Below are 19842 nucleotides of genomic sequence, written 5' to 3'. Positions count from 1 at the left end.
TTGGGTATCCATGGTTACGATCACGCATATAGTGACAGTTAGTTGCTAGTAGTCATAACCATGGATAGCTAACGAACTGTGACTGACTATATGCCTGGTCGTAAGAATGGATACCTAAGGTCCTGCAATGCCCTGAACATAAGGTAAGCGACATAATGAATCAGGAGAACTATACTACATTTATAATTGGAGGTAATTGCTAATAATAATAATAATAATAATAATATGTAATATTATTTATTATTAATAATACACCTACTACATATCGGGATAGGATCTTGGAGATGGTAATACCCCTTTTAATAAAAATTTGGCACCCTTTTGTGCAAGCAGGTTTTTTTTCTGTTTTTTTTTTTTTTTTTTGTGTTTTTTGTTTTTCTCCAGCATGGTAGAGTAAACGTAGGGAAAAAAAAGGACACTAAGGTCTCAAATTTTTCACAGAAACCTAGGCATGTTAAAAATAGTTCGACAAATACTCAGACTAATGGCAGAAGATGTAAACTGCCCAGGCTAAAAAACTAATGCACTGCCAGGATGCAGCAAGACCTCCATTACATGGAGACATCACAGGCGCAAAAGGCCTTGCATACTATAGTCACTGTCCCTGCATGGAGCACATATATACGGTAGTACTGGCGCAGCCCGCTTGCATCCATTGGGATGGGCGTAACTAATAGGCTGCTTCCCAGATACTGTGAACCTGCATGTGTGAACAGTGACCTATGCAAGCCACAAGTGTGCAGTTTTACCATCTAGCTCCTTTTGCACCTGTGATGTCTCCATTTAATGGAGGTCTTGCTGCATCCTGGCAGTGCATTAGTTTTTTGGCCTGGGCAGTTTACATCTTCTGCCATTAGTCTGTGAGTATTTGCTTAGCTTTTGGAGGATTTAATTCCTCTTTTTTGTTGTTTTTTAAAAATAGTTCAAACATCAAAGTATTTGTTCATGTCCTTTTTTTTTTTTTTTATGAAAAAAAAAAAATAAAAAATGATCTCACACTAAAAAGGTAGCCTTGTTTTAAGATTTGGCGCAGGTACTACAACATTGGTGAAATAAACATTAATGCATGTCACAATTTAAAAAAAATAAATAAAAAATGAAATAGTTATCTGCATTTATTAATATAAAAACCAAAACTGTTTATAGAAAATGTTCTGATACCCCTCCCCCCCCCACACACACTATGTCCTAAATGATGATTTTCTTGCCGTGATACCACATGGCGTCCTTATTGTATTTTCTTTTGCCTTCTCTTGTTGATCTATTACGATGCAGCGGTTTCAGAAGTCTGTATATTTTTCTTAGCAAGATGATTATAGTTATTTGCATCCTTCAGCGCTAAATTATTTCCATAATTTGCTGTCTGAGTTGTCAGCCCGGGAGGTAGCACAAATATATAATCTACGCCGAGGAATAAAACATTCTTCAATTACTCTTCAATATAAAACTGTCACTTCTCGTTACTTACATTATACTCTGCTACCAACTAAAAAAAAATCAAAAAAAAAATAAATCACCGGATAACCTCCATTTATCGCTGTTGAGTATTCTGCTTGATAAATGGAGGTATCGACACATCCAGAAGGAAAATCTTACGGGACCGGTCTTCCCCTTTCTAATCCTTTCCCTTGATAAGTACGGTATTTCTCCAAGGTCTAAATTTTGCCTGAGTGAGGACCATCGTATGTGACCGGCCGCAGGTCTCCTCACCCTAAAACAACAATCTCTCGGCCATATGCAAAGCTGCAGAGTTTGGTTTAAGAGATCAATGGCCAGTCGGGGCATCTTGACCTGTATTCGGACAATGATTCATGGACGTCTGGATTTTGCCTTTGTATCAAAATAACCTGTTAATATCTTTTGAATTCTCTTCTTCAAACAGGTTCGGATATAATTATCTTCAGCTAGTTCATATCTGTTCCGGGGAAAGTTGCATGATGACCAGTATGGCCACGACAACCAGTTTGGTCGTCATTATCAATCAACTTTCCCAGACTTAAACAACCAGTTACTTGTCGGCACCACTTATGTAGTTTTAAATCACATACTCCATTATTAGCGCATATTTAGATAAATTTGCTGTTGAGAACTCTTGATGGCAACCAACATGGCTACCATTGATGTTCCCATAGATCTTGTTATCCAGTTTTAGAACTAGATATATGCTCCAACCCAACCCTCCTAGCTCTTGAAAGGCATTAGAGGACCTGTCATCTAGTCAACTGGGGCCAGGTTTTCCTCTTATTTCTTCTGTGGCCCATTTATTCCCAATCTTTTTTTTTTATTTGACAAATCCGCCATATATATCCAAAGATGGGGGCTCCAATTTGTATGTTCTTTACCGAGACCGTGTTAGCACAGAATAGCCTAGACCTAGACACACGTTCCCAGAGCCATACCCCTTTGTAAAGACCATAAGAATTAGCACTTACTCACATGACCCATATGTCTTAAACCGTATGAAGGACCTGAATAAAACAAAAATCCTTAATCCTCAGAAGAACAGCAGGACTAAAATTACGGCAAAAAAAAAAACAAAAACACATGACGTTGTGATGGGTCCTCTTCGTAGCCCCCATACATATTAGATAGCTGTCAGAAAACTGTTCATTCAGCCTAAAGCTTTTGGATAGCCCCTTAAGTGCTCTATCAGGGCTTAAGCGCCGCCTTTATGAACCAAACCACAAAGCTGCTGTAGACAAGGACTCCTACTTTGGTACACTCCACTTCCAATGTATTATATATGCAAATATTTCTTTATCTCCTCATATTTTCATATTTTTTTCACAGAGGAGAGAACATGGCCTTTAAGTCTCCTTACGCTTGTTTAACACTCTCCAAAAAGGAGATACAGTTCTATTTTCGAGACCCCTTGAATTTGTCACCCATTCCTTTTTATTGTGCTCTAGTTACGAACTCAAGACTGATTGTTTAGCATCTTCCACAACTTTATTAAAGGGGTTTGTTTTGCGTCAGCGTCACACACCCAACATTCTCAGTCTGAGTGTGGACCGCTATGTACTGGTCAGCCGGGGATGATCCAACTCTACAGTCTTATATATATCTGAGACTGTTCAGTTCGGGGTCAGAAGACCCGCATCCAGTCCGTGCATTGTGGTCTGTCCTCTGACTGTTAATATTGAATGTTTGAAGCTAGCCTTCTTTGTCATTATTCTGGGTCATTGTTGTATGTGCTTCCAAAAATAATGCAAAAATAATCAAACTATATGGGGCTAAACATTCATTGGAAGGATTGTTCATCCCCCAAACAGTTTACAAGGTGCCGGTGGTTACTCTGTTAATGGAGCTAAATCGGTGTTGATCAACCTGCTGTATTGATCCTGTAGACTGCTCATACCTCCTGCAATGGCCTCTACTAGAGAAATACGTGTAAAGGCCATGTTCTCTCCTCTGTACCCAAGGTTCGCTGCCTCGGAGTGACCTTTGACTCTGTCTTATCTTTCATACCACACATCCAATCCCTCACCACCTCCTGCCGTCTTCAACTCAAAAATATTTCCAGAATCCGCCCTTTCCTCAATTTGCAATCTACTAAAATGCTAGTGCACGCCCTCATAATCTCCCGCCTCGACTACTGTAACATCCTCCTCTGTGGCCTCCCTGCCAACACGCTCACCCCTCTCCAGTCCATCCTTAACTCTGCTGCCCGACTGATCCACCTCTCTCCTCAATATCACCCCGCTTCTCCCCTCTGCATGTCCCTCCACTGGCTTCCAATCTTCCACCGTATCCAATTCAAACTACTAACACTGACCTACAAAGCTGTGCATAATCTTTCCCCTCCGTACATCTCCGAACTACTCTCCCACTACACTCCAACACGTCACCTCCGGTCCTCCCAAGATCTCCTTCTCTCCTCCTCTCTCATTCGCTCCTCACGCAACCGACTCCAAGACTTCTCCCGAGCATCCCCAGTCTCCTGGAACTCGCTGCCTCAACACGTCAGACTATCCCCTACCCTTGCAAACTTCAAACGGAACCTGAAAAAACACCTGTTCAGAAATGCCTGCAATCTACAATGAACTCGCTGCCGCCCGACCACCGTGCGGAGCTGCCGCCTGACCTACACCCCACCTATTGTCTCCTCCCCATAATCCTATAGAATGTAAGCCCGCAAGGGTAGGTCCTTCCCTCTGTACTAGTCTGTCTACTGTAACTTGTATATGTATTTTGTATGTAACCCCCTTCTCATGTACAGCACCATGGAATTAATGGTGCTCTATAAATAAATAATAATAATAATGTGGTAGGGTAACCCTTTTTTTGGCACCCATCCACAAATATGCTTTATATGGTTTATAATAGAAATGTATAACCACTGGGGAAATGTAGTTTTACATGTGGCCAATTAATGAGCAACTGTCAGCAGGTTTTTGCTACCTGATCTAAGAGCAGCATGATATAGGCAAAGAGGCTCGGAGTTCAATGATGTATCACTTAGATTAATGGCTGCAGCCATTCTGACACAGTGCAAGATTTTAGATTGTGGATGTAGCAGAGCTTTGAGAGCTGCTTCTGCCCACACCAGGCTTTCAGTGCACATTTCCATAGACAGAAGCTGCTAATTACAGAGGGGGCGGAGTCGGACTACAACTCACACAGCTGAGACCCACTAATGATTAAGATAAGCGGCTTAGGCTAACATTGCAGGTAAACAAAAAGACTGTGAAAGAATAGGGCTGAATTCTCTGTTTTAACTCTTACAGCATGCTGTTTTCAGATTACATTACAGAAACCTGCTGACAGTCACTTAAAATGAACAAATCTCACGGGGGTCTACAAAATTGAAAACTAAATATTAGTCATGCTTTAGTCTAGAGGGGACCCCAAAAGGAGAATTTGCTCTGTATTGTCCCTGTTAAAGCATATAAAAAGGGATTGCTAAGAAAAGATTTAAGATTTTATGTTTTGGGGGGCTTTATTTTTGAGAGGGGGTGTTTTTTGAGTAGATGATGATGAGGTGGAAACTCAGCTCCTTGTTTATCAGTAGGATTAGCTTTGCCTGTGGAACCAAGTTATTTAAATATTTGAATTAACCGTATAAATGCCAGCGTCACAGCAATTTAGGGGATAATTGTGGTAATGTAACAGAGGTGAAAGCGCGCTCTTTCAAGGTCTCTGCCGTTTATATGGAAATGTGTGGAATAAGTTATTGTGCTGCGTGTGCCCGACTTCATCATACACCGTCATGAATATTATGTCTTATTTTACCTAGGGAAATCGCTGCACGGCGAGGCGTTAAATTACAGCGTGGAGACCCTAGCGATTTTTGTCTTGGCTCCGGTCATTGTTCTGATCGTGCTTTCTGTTGTGGCCCTGCTGGTCTTCCGAAAAATTCAGCAACGACACATGGAACGATTGAGCACCCGAGACGCAGAGTACGGGACTATAGACGGGCTGATCGCGTCCAACGTGGGGGACAGCACACTTGCCGTAAGTTGTTGGGGGGTTCTAAGCTCTGAATCTTCACTTTTGAGAAAAGATGCTTGAGTTATTAGTGGTTGGGAAGTGACAACTGCTCAGAGCACATTTCTAGATTGAAAAAGTGGTTGTCGCCTTCTGACCCCTTTTTAACGATTTACTTAAAAAGGACATTCGCTTAATAGAAACAACTCTGCTCTTATACATTTTCTTTGTCTAGTATTGAAACAACTGTGTTCGCAGAAAATGACTGTTCAAACAAAGAACAGGCTCTCGAAGCACTTTTGTCGTGACCAAACTGTTCCGTGCACCTTCCCACCTAGTTGTCCACGTACAACCTCCTTTTACTATGCATGGTTTTATGAGAAGCAGGGCAGATTCAGATGGAAAAGGTGTTTTGAAGGCAAGAAGGTGGACATCCGTCCATGCCAAGGATGCATCGACCTTGGTTTGATGTCCACCTTCTTGCCTTCAATACACTTTTTTCCATCTGAATCTGCCCTGCCCCTCATAAAACCATGCATAGGAAAAGTAGGTTATACGTAGATGGGAAAACAAGTAAATGGGAAGGTGCACGGAATTGTTTGGTCACGACAATAGTGCTCTGAGCGCTGGTGCTTGGTTTGAACAGTCATTTTGTGCTGAGTGATTGCCTTTCACTTCCAGACCTATTAAAATAAAGGAGGATGTGCTGCAGTACCAAAACTTAGTCCCAAAGTAGTGCGCTCCCTGTATGCCAAGAAAAATGCAAGCATTCCCTACTTCCCCGAGAATAAGACCTACCCTGAAAATAACCCACAATAGGATATATATATATATATATATATATATATTATTATTATTATTATTATTATTATTATTATTATTATTATTATTATTATTATTATTATGTGCCAGTGATGGATGGGCTCTCACACGGAGGTCTGCATTGCTGTAAGGTCTCTCTCCGTTCCAGAAGCATTGCACTGCAGCTCTCACTAGCAGATCTGTTACCAGTATTGCTCCATGCTTCCAGTCACCAGGGGGAGCCAAACCGCTGTAGATTGCAGGGTAACCTGATAGCGAAGCAGATTTGTATGTGAGAGCCCATTCACTTCCCAGCTCTTAAGTGTTTGGGGTCTGGTAAGTGCAATTCTTTTAGGGGGTGTCTGCATTATTTTAGGGGTAAACTTGGCAGTACATAGGGAATATTACATTTTAAGCAGGTAATTCTAAACCTTTTGTAAATACAGTATGTACCCACCACTATAGGACGGATCTTGCACCATGAAAAAAGCAATCAGAAAAGAAAATGTGCATCTGAACCAGTAGGATTAACACAAAATGTTGATGTTCCAGAATGTGAGGACATGAGTATATTTGTATAAATGTTGATTCTTTGCTCAAGAATAAATGGGGATTGTTGTCCATGGGTGGCTCAGTAGTTAGCACTGCAGTCTTGCAGCGCTGGGGTTCCGGGTTAAAATCCCACCAAGGACATCTTTTATGTTTTCCCCATGCTTGTGTGGGTTTCCTCCGGGTTCTTCGGTTTCCGCCCACACTCCAAACACATACAGATAGGGACCTTAGATTGTGAGCCCCAATGGGGACAGAGTTGCCAATGTATGTAAAGCGCTGTGGAATTAATAGCTCTATAAGTGAATAGATATTATTATTATTATTATTATTATTTATTATTATTATTATAAATCCCATGAAAATAAGCCCTAGCCCATCTTTTGGAGCAAAAAAAAATAACACCCTGTCTTATTATTGGGGAAACTTTGTGTGTGTGTGTTTGTGTAACATAATATACTAATATAAATAATAAGTATTATATTTTATATATATATATATATATATATATATATATATATATATATAAAATATAATACTTATTATTTATATTAGTATATTATATTACACACACACACACACACACACAAAGTTTCCCCAATAATAAGACAGGGTGTTATTTTTTTTTGCTCCAAAAGATGGGCTAGGGCTTATTTTCATGGGATTTATAATAATAATATACATATATATATACATTATATATATATGTATGTATATGTATATGTATATATATGTATGTATGTGTATATATATATATATATATATATATATATATATATATATATATATATATATATATATATATATATATATATATATATATATATATATATATATATATATATATATATATATATATATATATATATATATATATATATATATATATATATATAATTACATACACATATACACACACACACACACACTTTCCCCGAAAATAAGACAGGGCATTAGATTCTTTTACTCTGAAAGATGGACTAGGGCTTTAGGGCTTATTTTCAGGGGATGTTGTCGTCGCCGCACTATTAATTCCACAGCGCTTTACATATATTGGCATCACTGTCCCCATTGGGGCTCACAATCTAGAGTCCCTACCTGTATGTCTTTGGAGTGTGGGAGGAAACCGGAGTACCCCGAGGAAATCCACGCAAACACGGGGAGAACATACAAACTCCTTTCAGATGTTGTCCTTGGTGTGATTTGAACCCAGGACCCCAACGCTGCAAGACTGCAGTGCTAACCACTGAGCTACCACAAGACTCCAGTGCTAACCACTGAGCCACCGTCCAGTGCTAACCACTGAGTCACTGTGCCGCCTTTTATTATATTTGTAAAATCTCTCTAAAATTTTTTTTTTCTGCTGTAATACTGCCCCCTATAGACAATATGTGCCTGAATGGGTAGAAGAAATGTCCTATATAACTGGATTATCTTGTTTAAATAAGCGATGCGTCCTCAACATAAACATAGCCGGCTTATATTATGGATAAGATTTCATCTTCGCAATTTTATGATGTTTATGTAGAGAACAGTGAAATAAACTCTGAGAAACTGGATTTTTTTTTCCTTTCTAGTAAAGGATGAAGTTCATTTGTACAAACCATGCTAAATGAAATGCGTGGGGGAAAAGATCCTTTTTTTTTTTTTATCCTAATCACACCTATTGTTGGACATATCCACGCGTTTCTGACCTTATATTGAAAAAGTTGTTCTTGTTGCAGTAGAATGTACAGTGCTGCCACCCAGTGGCAAGAGTGATTACATTGCATTTGGTTTGTTGGGGCACTTCCATTTGATAGTGTCAGGGAGGCTTTTGTGCACTTTTGTTCCCTGTTTAAATTCTCTTAATATTTCTCTAGGATCTGCTGGATCACTCGTGCACGTCTGGCAGCGGCTCTGGGCTTCCATTCCTGGTGCAGAGAACAGTTGCTCGCCAGATCACCCTTGCAGAATGTGTTGGTTAGTACTCTTGTATATTTTTGTCTTTGTCATCATTTTCCCTTTAAATATTTTCACTTTTTTTTTTTTTTTTTTTGATGGAAGTAAACTTTTAAAACAAAGTTTCTAATAGGAAAACGTATCGTGTCCGGTCTTCCTGGCGGCCCGGTCTTCCTGGCGGCCCGGTCTTCCTGGCGGCCCGGTCTTCCTGGCGGCCCGGTCTTCCTGGCGGCCCGGTCTTCCTGGCGGCCCGGTCTTCCTGGCGGCCCGGTCTTCCTGGCGGCCCGGTCTTCCTGGCGGCCCGGTCTTCCTGGCGGCCCGGTCTTCCTGGCGGCCCGGTCTTCCTGGCGGCCCGGTCTTCCTGGCGGCCCGGTCTTCCTGGCGGCCCGGTCTTCCTGGCGGCCCGGTCTTCCTGGCGGCCCGGTCTTCCTGGCGGCCCGGTCTTCCTGGCGGCCCGGTCTTCCTGGCGGCCCGGTCTTCCTGGCGGCCCGGTCTTCCTGGCGGCCCGGTCTTCCTGGCGGCCCGGTCTTGCTGGCGGCCCGGTCTTGCTGGCGGCCCGGTCTTGCTGGCGGCCCGGTCTTGCTGGCGGCCCGGTCTTGCTGGCGGCCCGGTCTTGCTGGCGGCCCGGTCTTGCTGGCGGCCCGGTCTTGCTGGCGGCCCGGTCTTGCTGGCGGCCCGGTCTTGCTGGCGGCCCGGTCTTGCTGGCGGCCCGGTCTTGCTGGCGGCCCGGTCTTGCTGGCGGCCCGGTCTTGCTGGCGGCCCGGTCTTGCTGGCGGCCCGGTCTTGCTGGCGGCCCGGTCTTGCTGGCGGCCCGGTCTTGCTGGCGGCCCGGTCTTGCTGGCGGCCCGGTCTTGCTGGCGGCCCGGTCTTGCTGGCGGCCCGGTCTTGCTGGCGGCCCGGTCTTGCTGGCGGCCCGGTCTTGCTGGCGGCCCGGTCTTGCTGGCGGCCCGGTCTTGCTGGCGGCCCGGTCTTGCTGGCGGCCCGGTCTTGCTGGCGGCCCGGTCTTGCTGGCGGCCCGGTCTTGCTGGCGGCCCGGTCTTGCTGGCGGCCCGGTCTTGCTGGCGGCCCGGTCTTGCTGGCGGCCCGGTCTTGCTGGCGGCCCGGTCTTGCTGGCGGCCCGGTCTTGCTGGCGGCCCGGTCTTGCTGGCGGCCCGGTCTTGCTGGCGGCCCGGTCTTGCTGGCGGCCCGGTCTTGCTGGCGGCCCGGTCTTGCTGGCGGCCCGGTCTTGCTGGCGGCCCGGTCTTGCTGGCGGCCCGGTCTTGCTGGCGGCCCGGTCTTCCTCCGCGTCACACTTGAACGTCCTGATTCATGACGCAGGTCCTAGTTTTAAGTAGATAAAAGCACCTTCCATGGGCTAAATATATCTGTCTGACTGGTAAAGTCAGAACAAGCGCGGACACAAAAGCTGCATTATGTTCCACCGCTTTATGAAGGACGCGCTGAGCCGCCAAGTCCTGTAACAAAGAGCTGGCACGGTCCGGGCTTCTCTCATTGCCGTATACCTGCAAGGAGTCTTCTATTGTGCAAAGTTCCAACATTTTAATGAGTGTCAGTTTTATAAAGTTCTTGGCAGGAGGGTTCAGAGTTTGCTGACACGGAGTGATAATGTAAGACGTATTACCATTCAGTGCCTTTAGAAGTTTGGGGCAATGCCAAGAGATTCGGGTGATACACTGTTGGAGCGCCATTAGTGAAGATTGTATTTCACACTGTTTATATTGGGTTGAGTTTTTATTTCATCTGTCGTCCTGCGGATCAGGGCAGATGTAAGCTTACGTTTTATTGTTACCTTCTGCAGAAAACGAGGACAAGCGTGCTGTGACCTTAACTCCATTCTCCTGCCTGGTTAATGTTCAGCTATCCTCCTCCCCTCACCCATCCTTTTTATACCATCCCCACCAGATGGGGGCAAGGGTTCAGATTTCATGATGACTAGTGATGAACGGGCGCTATCATGCTCAGGTGCTCGGTACTTGTATCTAGTGATGAGCGGGCACTACCATGCTCGGGTGCTCAGTAGTCGTAACTAGTGATGAGTGGGCACTACGATGTGTGGCGCCCTGGACAAGCCAGGACGTCACAGGTACTACAACAACACACCCCACACCCCGGCTAGGCACATCTAGGTCAAACACAAATCCTTGTTGCCTCCCTCCAGGGGCTGATGTCCACACCAGGGGGTGGGCCAGGCGGTTGGCCCCGCCCACCGAGGAGTTCACAGTCCTGGAGGCGGGAAAAGGAGGGCAGTTGAGTTAGGGAGTAGTGGAGTGAAGTGGTAGAAGAGGAGACTGACCGTGTCCGGGTGCGTGGCCCGGGCACATACAGCAAGGTTGGCAGACGGTGGTGACCATCTGCAGGAGAGGCTGATTGAAGTGAACCATAAGGATCGGGGACGGGCGGTGGCCCGCCGGTACCTGACCGGGGAGCGAAGAGAAGCCAGCACCATTCGGCAGGGCCTGCGGACCCCGACCAGGCTAGGAGTCGCTGTAAAACCGGTCAAATCCGTTAGCGAAGGGAACCTCCGGGGTTTCCCAGCAGTCAAGACCCAATTGAAGGCAACAGCTCACACCGTGAAGGGAAACAGTCACTGCCAAGGCTACAGTTCCCAGGGCCAGAGCCTGCGGGCAAAAGGGGCTCCTTCGGCATCCATCCAAGCTGGGGAGCGGGTTACTGGTGGGAAGCCATTGGAACCGTGAACACAACACAGGTGCAGGGAAAGGCAGTCACCATCAACCTACCGGGAGAGCTACCGCAGCAGTCTGTGGGACCCGTCCATCCAGCCGTTTGTTTTACTGGAGACTTTGCATTGATCATTGGCTGAGTGAGTACCACCGTGCCGTGCGGCACAGCGCTGCCTCCCGCGACCCTGCACTTCATCAGGCCCCGTAACCCGCCTGCCATCCCTAACCCTCACCGGGCCCCGGGACAACCAACCCCCCCTACCCACGGAGGGGAGAAAACAACATCCAAGCTGCTCCCTGTCACCACTCCCGGGATCCCCGTCCAGAACATCGGTGGTGTCACAACTTCACCACAACCGTGGGTGGCGTCACGGACAATATCCCTAAACCAAATCGCCCCCCTTTCACTCACGGGCGAGGAGCGCCGCTCGAGTTCCCGGAATCCGGCCCACCGCTCGAGCCACCGACCGAGCAGCAGCAGCAGCCGGACCCGAGCAGTGGGTGAGCGCAGCGTTCCCTCCCCGCCCGCGACACATGCTCTTTTGCTCAGTACTCATAACTAGTGATGAGCGAGCACTACCATGCTCAGGTGCTCGGTACTAGTAACTAGTGATGAGCGAGCACTACCATGCTCAGTTGCTCGGTACTAGTAACTAGTGATGAGCAATCACTACCGTACTCGGGTGCTCATAACTAGTTGGACGCTTGCGAGTAAAGTGCAGAGTATAATGAAAGTCAGTGGAGGATTTGAGTATTTTACCGAAAAATCTGTTCGAAAAAAGCTTGCGTTCCCCATTGACTTCCATTATTTTTGGGTGCTCAAGTTGCGCCCATCCAAGCATCAAACTGCTTGTTATCAGTACCGAGCACCCGAGTATGGTAGTGCCCGCTCATCACTAGTTACGAGTACTGAGCACCCGAGCATGGTAGTGCCTGCTCATCACTAGTTACGAATACCGAGCACCCGAGCATGGTAGTGCCCACTCATCACTAGTTACCAGTACTGAGCACCCGAGCATGGTAGTGCTCACTCATCACTAGTTACGAATACCGAGCACCCGAGCATGGTAGTGCCCGCTCATCACTAGTTACGAGTACCGAGCACCCGAGCATGGTAGTGCCCGCTCATCACTAGTTACCAGTACCGAGCACCCGAGCATGGTAGTGCCCGCTCATCACTAGTTACGAGTACCGAGCACCCGAGCATGGTAGTGCCCGCTCATCACTAGTTACGAGTACCGAGCACCTGAGCATGGTAGTGCCCGCTCATCACTAGTTACGAGTATTGAGCATAGTGCTTGCACATGACTAATGATGACCAATCCAACATGCAGGTTTTTTTCTTTTTTTTTCTTTTTTCAAAAATACATGTTTACAACAGTCTATCTGTCTGGGGTCCAAAGATACCCAGACACATAATGGGATCAACCTTATTTATGTGACTGTCAATTAATGGCCTCATCTGTCATTCATCATACCTGCAAGCTTCACTCCTGTGGCCATTGATTGACTACAGCAGTTTTATGAATGATGTACGTGACCTAGTGGTGTAACTTAAAGCTTGTAGTCCACATTGCAAAACGTCCAACAGGACCCCAATTCTCACGGCCCTATTTCATAGTATTGGTCTTTTCATACTTTTGAGCCTCTCTAAGCTCCAGAAAGTGAGAAGACCTGCACTCGCCAAAGTTATTCCCCTGCCGGACAACTGGAGACCACTGAATCAATGGGGAATTTTACTTAATTTTTATTTCGATTGCTTTTTCTTCCTTCTTTGTTCCGTTTAGAAAAAAAAAAAAATATATATATATATATATATATATATATATATACGTGTGTGTGTGTGTGTGTGTGTATGCATGTAATATATATATATATATATATATATATATATATATATATATATATATATATATATATATATATATATATATATATATATATATATATATATATATATATATATATATATATATATATATATATATATAATATATGTGTGTGTGTGTATGTGTATATATAATATATATATATACACATATATATATATATAATTCTGTGTGTGTATATGTATACATACACATGTGTGTGTGTGTGTGTGTATATATATATATATATATATATATATATATATATATATATATATATATATATATATATATATATATATATATATATAACACGTGTGTATATGTGTGTGTGTGTAATATATATATATATATATATATATATATATATATATATATATATATATAATATAAAATTATATTATAATGTACAAGGAGCCCCATTAGAATAGTTCAGTGGTTACCAAAAAAAAATAAAAGGTGTACTTTGTTTTCTTTCCAGGTAAGGGTCGTTATGGAGAGGTATGGCGCGGCCACTGGCAAGGAGAAAGCGTCGCTGTAAAGATCTTCTCGTCACGAGATGAGAAATCCTGGTTCAGGGAGACTGAATTATACAACACGGTGCTGTTAAGACATGAAAACATTCTAGGTAAGCTTTTGCGGCGTGGCGACATACACACGCTTGTACACACGCTTGTACACACGCTCCCGGTCTGCTGCAGGCTGCCGGCTTTGCTGCATTAAGTCCATGACATCCGGAATCTTGGACGCGTCCGACCGCTGACTGTAGATGGGTTATTCCGGGTGTCACGGGATTCTTGGCGCTGCTCTTTGGGAAGATGGTTGAACGCTCAGTTTGGGAAAGTGAGGATTTAATTAGCAGAAGCCGCGTCCTGCGTTCTCACCAGATGGTTATAGCTGATGGGAATGTGAGACAGCTACTTGTTTTAGTAACTGTTTAATAGCAACTACTGTTAATGGAAAAGTACCAATCTCCAGCTCCCCGGCCTTGGCGCTGTCAATCTGGTGTGCATTACGCTTCGTTTTAATTGATATACGCGGGCACTGCCAACTGGAAGCCTCATATTGCTTGAAATAATTTCAGTGGAAGGTCAAAATTTAGTGTTTGTTTTTAAAAATCTACTTTGTCTTGAGGCTTTATTGGGAAATTGGGTGTGAGCTGCAATCAACGCTTACTGAACTCAATTCTGCTGGTTGTTGTAAGGTCCGGTACACCCTACTGCTTGTGCTGCACAATGTGGCCAGAGTGAACATCAACATTGTACTTAAAGGGGTCTTCAGGTTTCAACCCCCCCCCCCCCCCTTCTCACCCCACCCCCCCACCAAACCATTCCCTGTTTTCCATTTATTTTAAAAAAACACAAACCAAACACGCGGTCATTTCGTCAAAGTCAAGCGCGAACTTTCGGCCGCTGCCTGGTATTGTCCGCAGCGAGGTTACAACAACCATGCTGCAGCCAATCAGAGAGCTCTGCCCAATTAGAATGTACGAGCCACTGAACACGCTGATTGTCTGCAGCGCTATTAATGTGAGATCAGAACATTATTCTGGATTCAGGAGATTATCCTCCTGAATTGTAAAGCGCTGCGGAATATGTTGGCGCTATAGAAATAAAGATTATTATTATTATTATTATTATTATTATTATTATTATTATTATTATTATTATGACTGAGACACAGTACTGGACTCGGAGGCAAAGTAAAGAAAAGAATATTGTTTTTGTTTTTTTTTTTTTTAATAAAAGTTGTCCCTTGGGAAAACGTTTTTCTACAATGGGAAAACCCCTTTAAGGGTTATTCCAAACGTAAGATGTTATCGCCTCTATTGGACATGCTGTTTAATGGATGTCTGACTGCTGTGAATGCCACTGATCTCAAGAAACGGCCACATGAATGAAGCGGTAGACGTGCTTCAGCGCCACCATTTCATTCATTGTCTGTGGGATTACGGAAGTTGCAGAGTACAGCGCTCTGCTCTTTCTAGCTCATGCTCCATTCTGATGGGGGCACTTCAGAGCCCTGTTCTTCGGGTCGATGTGGGTCCCTGTGCTCAAGCTCCGACTGATCAACAAGTTGTCACTCATCATATGGATAGGTGATGGCGTTCAATGTTGGAAACAAACCGCAAAATTGTTAGAGGTTGTCCACTACTTTAACACTGTTGGCCTATCCTTAGGATAGGTAATCAGTATCTGGTTGGCCGGAACCCCCACGATCATCTGTTACCCGTCGGCAGCAAGCAGCCAGAAATGCTGAATTCCGGAGCTGCCCCATCAACTGATGGCAGATGCAGCCAGGTACTGCAGATCCACCTCCCATTCAAATCAATAGGACATGCATGTGCAGTACCCGGCCCCAGCCGCTATCGGAAGACTGGACAGCTTCGGAACTGAAGTTTTCCGGCCACCTGCTGCCAATGCCGACACACAGGACAACTGATTGTCTGGGGTCCGACACCCGGCACCCCTGCCAATCCGACATCGATGACCTAAGGATAGGTCATCAGTGTAAAAATAGTGGATAACCTCTTTAAGTTATTGTGCCTACTAATATAGTTTATTTTTGGAAGTTGCCCTGATTTATGACTGAGCAGGGATCTCGTTTCCGAGCAGATCCTCTTCCAATTTTTGTTGGACAACAATTCTATCAATTGAGACCCATTGCAATATTTTAAAGAAATTTTGTATTTAATAATTGCAATTTTATATTTAAAATGTCCTGATAGAAAAAACAATAAATTGTTTATAGTTAAAATAAGAAAAAATATCCGAATATAAAAAAACTAAATGTTTATAGTTAAAATAAGAAAAAATATCCGAATATAAATAAAACAACAAAATGTTTATACGTAAAATAGGAAAAAAAAATCCTAACCTGAAACAAACAAAAGAAATATACAAAATGCCAAAGTTAAAGGAAAGATAAAAAATAATCTAAGTATGGTAATTCGCTCCTTGCGCTGGTGGCAGTTGACAGCTCTGCCGTTACATGTCTCCTCCTCGCCGCTGTCTGACACTAGGTTTTCTGCTTGCTTGATCTCGATTTACTGAACCATCTCCCTCCTAAAAATGATTCCATTTCCCTTCCATCTTTTGTTTAAGACCCAACATTCCAGACGTTTTGTTTTCTTTTCCTTTTCATTAGATTGGCTTTTTCTTGGTAAATATCCTGGCATGTTCAGACAGCGGTGCAGCAAAGCAAGAAATCGTTGGCTGCGCTTAGGTGCCGGAAACGTAAAATTCTCCCCAATGTTTCCTCGTGAGTCTCCGCGGTGCTCCGGGCTCAGATCTAGCGCTCTCTATAATCTCCGCTCCACTTTGTCTCCCTATTTTACAAGCAGACTCTTACTGTCTGGGCAAGCTTGTGTATTGCTGCTCGTTCTTGCGTTTTAATAGTGGGATTAGATTTTAACACCAAGCGTACCCGTAAAGAGGAAGGCGAGGTGCAGAATGAGTCTGTACTTGAGGTTCATCACACAAGTCTCTTAAATATGCCACACTTGGTTACAGAGATTAGCTCGGGATTAGCCGTTTTTGGAATAAAATGCGGCTTCTGTCGGGGTTTGTTTTATTTTATTTCTTCTTGTCGGGTTACATATTATTTTGTTTTGTGCACTTTTATGTTTGGTCCTGTGCCTATATTGCTTGTTTATGCATTTGCATTATTTACAGCCATCTGTCAGCAGGTTTTTGCTATACCATATGAGAGCAGTATGGCTACTTTCACACGTCAGTCGTTTCAAATACGCCAGGTCCGTCGTTGTGACGGATCGACGAATCCGTAGTTTAACGGTCAACAGAAGCAACAGGTGTGTTATTTCACAGGATTCCATTCACAGGAATCCTGTGAAATAACTGATCCGTCACGTCTGTTACATCTGTTGTGCGTCCATTTTTATGACGGATCCGTCGTCATTCGTTTGTTTTTGGGACAGCCCAATGGGAATGCCAGACATGCTGGGCATGTGTAGCATCCCTGAAGCCATCAGGGAGCTACAAGGTTCTGCATCCTCACCAGGATGCAGGGCCTACCCCCTAGGGACCCGGGAGCCCAGAGTCAGTAACACACAAACACTTCACAAAATCCCAGTTTTCCCCAACAATACCCCATACAAATGGTGCAAAGCTAGGGTCGGACCAATGGATGGCCACCTAGAGGTGGAGCCAGTCCAGTCCGCTAGTTGACCAGGTGGGAGGGGCAGACTGTGGAGAGACAGTGAAAGGGAGTTGAGGAGTGAAGGTGGACGAGAAGAGATGGACTGACTTGGAGTGAGCAGTAACCTGGTGCCCAGGAGGGTAGTTGCCGGAGGAGTACTCCCGTAACTGCGCACCGACTGGGCACAGGACCCTAGGGCAGGCAGAAGCTCCAGGGAGGCCTGTTAACACCTGCACAGCGAGGGGACCATCAAGGACCTCGCTGACCCTCAAAATCTGAGACTCAGTAGCAAAATGAGAACCGGGGACAGGACCAGAGACTCCAACCCCACAGGGTTCACACTACCGTCAGGCGGACAGAAGTGGAAAAACCACCTGACGGGGACCCCCAGTTGCTCTACGCCATGGGGACTCGCCAACCAGAGACATGTGCCGGGAAAGAAGGCACCAGAGTAATAAACTGGCACTGGGACTAAGGGGACCTGGAGGTGAAACCAGCCGGCCTCTGGTAACCAGTTACCACCAGCAAAAGTGAATAAAAAACCCAGTTGCACTGAACTCTTGTGTGGACTACCTTCTTCCGAGATCCGTCACATCACCTACCCTCTGGGGCCTGGCCCTGCTTGGGGAGGGTCTAACATCCAGGCTGCCATTAACACCAGCCCCAGTAGTGGACATTGTGCAGCGGCGGCTCCATCCACATAGCCGCAACACCGCAAGTGGTGTCACGTGTGAACACTAATCTAATCTCCTGTAAATATTCCCCCTTTACAAAAGTCGCCCAGGGCACGGAACCGGGCAACGGCCACCAAAGTGACATTCCCAAGATAAACACTGCCCGGGACAGAGTACCCCATATCCTTGGGCGACACACATGCTCAGTAGAACATGACAGAATCCAGCGCTGGATTCCGTTGTGTGACTGATTACGGCAGAATCCTGCACCATAGACATCCATTATACCTCTTGATGGATTGCGACGGAATCCTGCGGAGTGCGTTTTTTGGAGCGTCAAAAACGTTAGTGTTGCTTCCGCGCGACGGTCAGTCATTCCACGACTGATCCATCGCACGGCGGATGCAACGCAAGGCCATCAGTCGCAAGCCCTCGTTAATACAAGTCTATGGTGAAAAAACTGTATTTTCTCAAGGCAATGGATTGTGACTGATTGAAAAAGACTGAAGTGTGAAAGTAGCCTGTGATGTAGGGGGCAGCGACCCTGATTTCAGCTATGTCACTTTCTGGGCTGCTTGCTGCAGTTTTGATTAAAATCCCACGGTTTTATCTGAGGGTTCCCTGAATGTGGCGCTCTGTATAACCCTTCCCACACCACAGATTGGCAGGCTTGTTTTAACTGCGCTCCATAAGGTAAGGTTTCTCCGGTGCTGAGAGTAGGCGGTGATTTTACCGTAAGTATGCGATTGGTATATATGCAACCACATTCAGACTAGACTGCCTGGCCTCGCTGAATACATTTACATTGAGAGTCCAGATACAGTCTAGTTGGCATGTGACCGCTTGTAAGCGAATCACATACTTGTGGTCTTATGTCTGCCCGATCACAGCACTGGCAATATGAGGATTGCAGTCACAGAGTAGACAAGGGATGAAATAAATAAAACTTCTACTTTTCTCACTGACCAGTGGCCATCACAAAGCCCTGATCTCAATCCTATTAAAAATAATGGGCAAAGCTGAAAAGGCCGGTGCGAGCGGCGACCTCCAAACATGGCTCAGTTACACCAGTTCTGTCAGGAGGAATCGGTCCAAATTCCAACCAACTATTGTGAGAAGCTTGTAGAAGGATAACCAAAACGTTTCCCCCCAAGTCATACAGTGTAAGGGCAATGCTACCAAACACTAATGACATGGATGGAAACTTTTGACTTTGCAGAAAGTAATAATAATGCCTGAAAACATTCTCTCTCTCATTATTCTGGCATTTGGCAAATATAAATAATTTTGATTCCTAAGTGACCGAAAACGGGAAAGGTTTATTCTGATTTCATGCCAGATAGTGAGAAAAACCTGCAGATGTGTGTGTATAGAGAGCAGAGGGAAAAACCTGCATATGTGTCTGTATAGAGAGTAGAGGGGAAAAACCTGCAGATGTGTCTGTATAGAGAGTAGAGGGGAAAAACCTGCAGATGTGTCTGTATAGAGAGTAGAGGGGAAAAACCTGCAGATGTGTCTGTATAGAGAGTAGAGGGGAAAAACCTGCAGATGTGTCTGTATAGAGAGTAGAGGGGAAAAACCTGCAGATGTGTCTGTATAGAGAGTAGAGGGGAAAAACCTGCAGATGTGTCTGTATAGAGAGTAGAGGGGAAAAACCTGCAGATGTGTCTGTATAGAGAGCGGAGGGAAAAACCTGCAGATGTGTCTGTATAGAGAGCGGAGGGAAAAACCTGCAGATGTGTC

At 44.9% G+C, this 19842-nt stretch overlaps 1 protein-coding gene across 2 annotated transcripts in view; it reads left to right on the top strand.

Moving 5' to 3' along the window:
• The window catches only part of ACVR1 (activin A receptor type 1), a 40793-nt gene that overhangs the window by 3788 nt on the left and 17163 nt on the right, over positions 1-19842 (top strand). For both annotated transcript variants that reach the window (XM_075317240.1, XM_075317239.1), the window contains exons 2-4: positions 5237-5454; positions 8640-8739; positions 13749-13895. In XM_075317240.1, the coding sequence (XP_075173355.1) occupies positions 5237-5454; positions 8640-8739; positions 13749-13895 (465 nt within the window). The remainder of the gene's footprint in view (positions 1-5236; positions 5455-8639; positions 8740-13748; positions 13896-19842) is intronic.

This window comes from Anomaloglossus baeobatrachus, chromosome 7 (assembly GCF_048569485.1).
Source record: "Anomaloglossus baeobatrachus isolate aAnoBae1 chromosome 7, aAnoBae1.hap1, whole genome shotgun sequence".
Classification (NCBI taxonomy): Eukaryota; Metazoa; Chordata; class Amphibia; order Anura; family Aromobatidae; genus Anomaloglossus; species Anomaloglossus baeobatrachus.
This window is presented reverse-complemented; position numbering and strand designations above follow the sequence as displayed.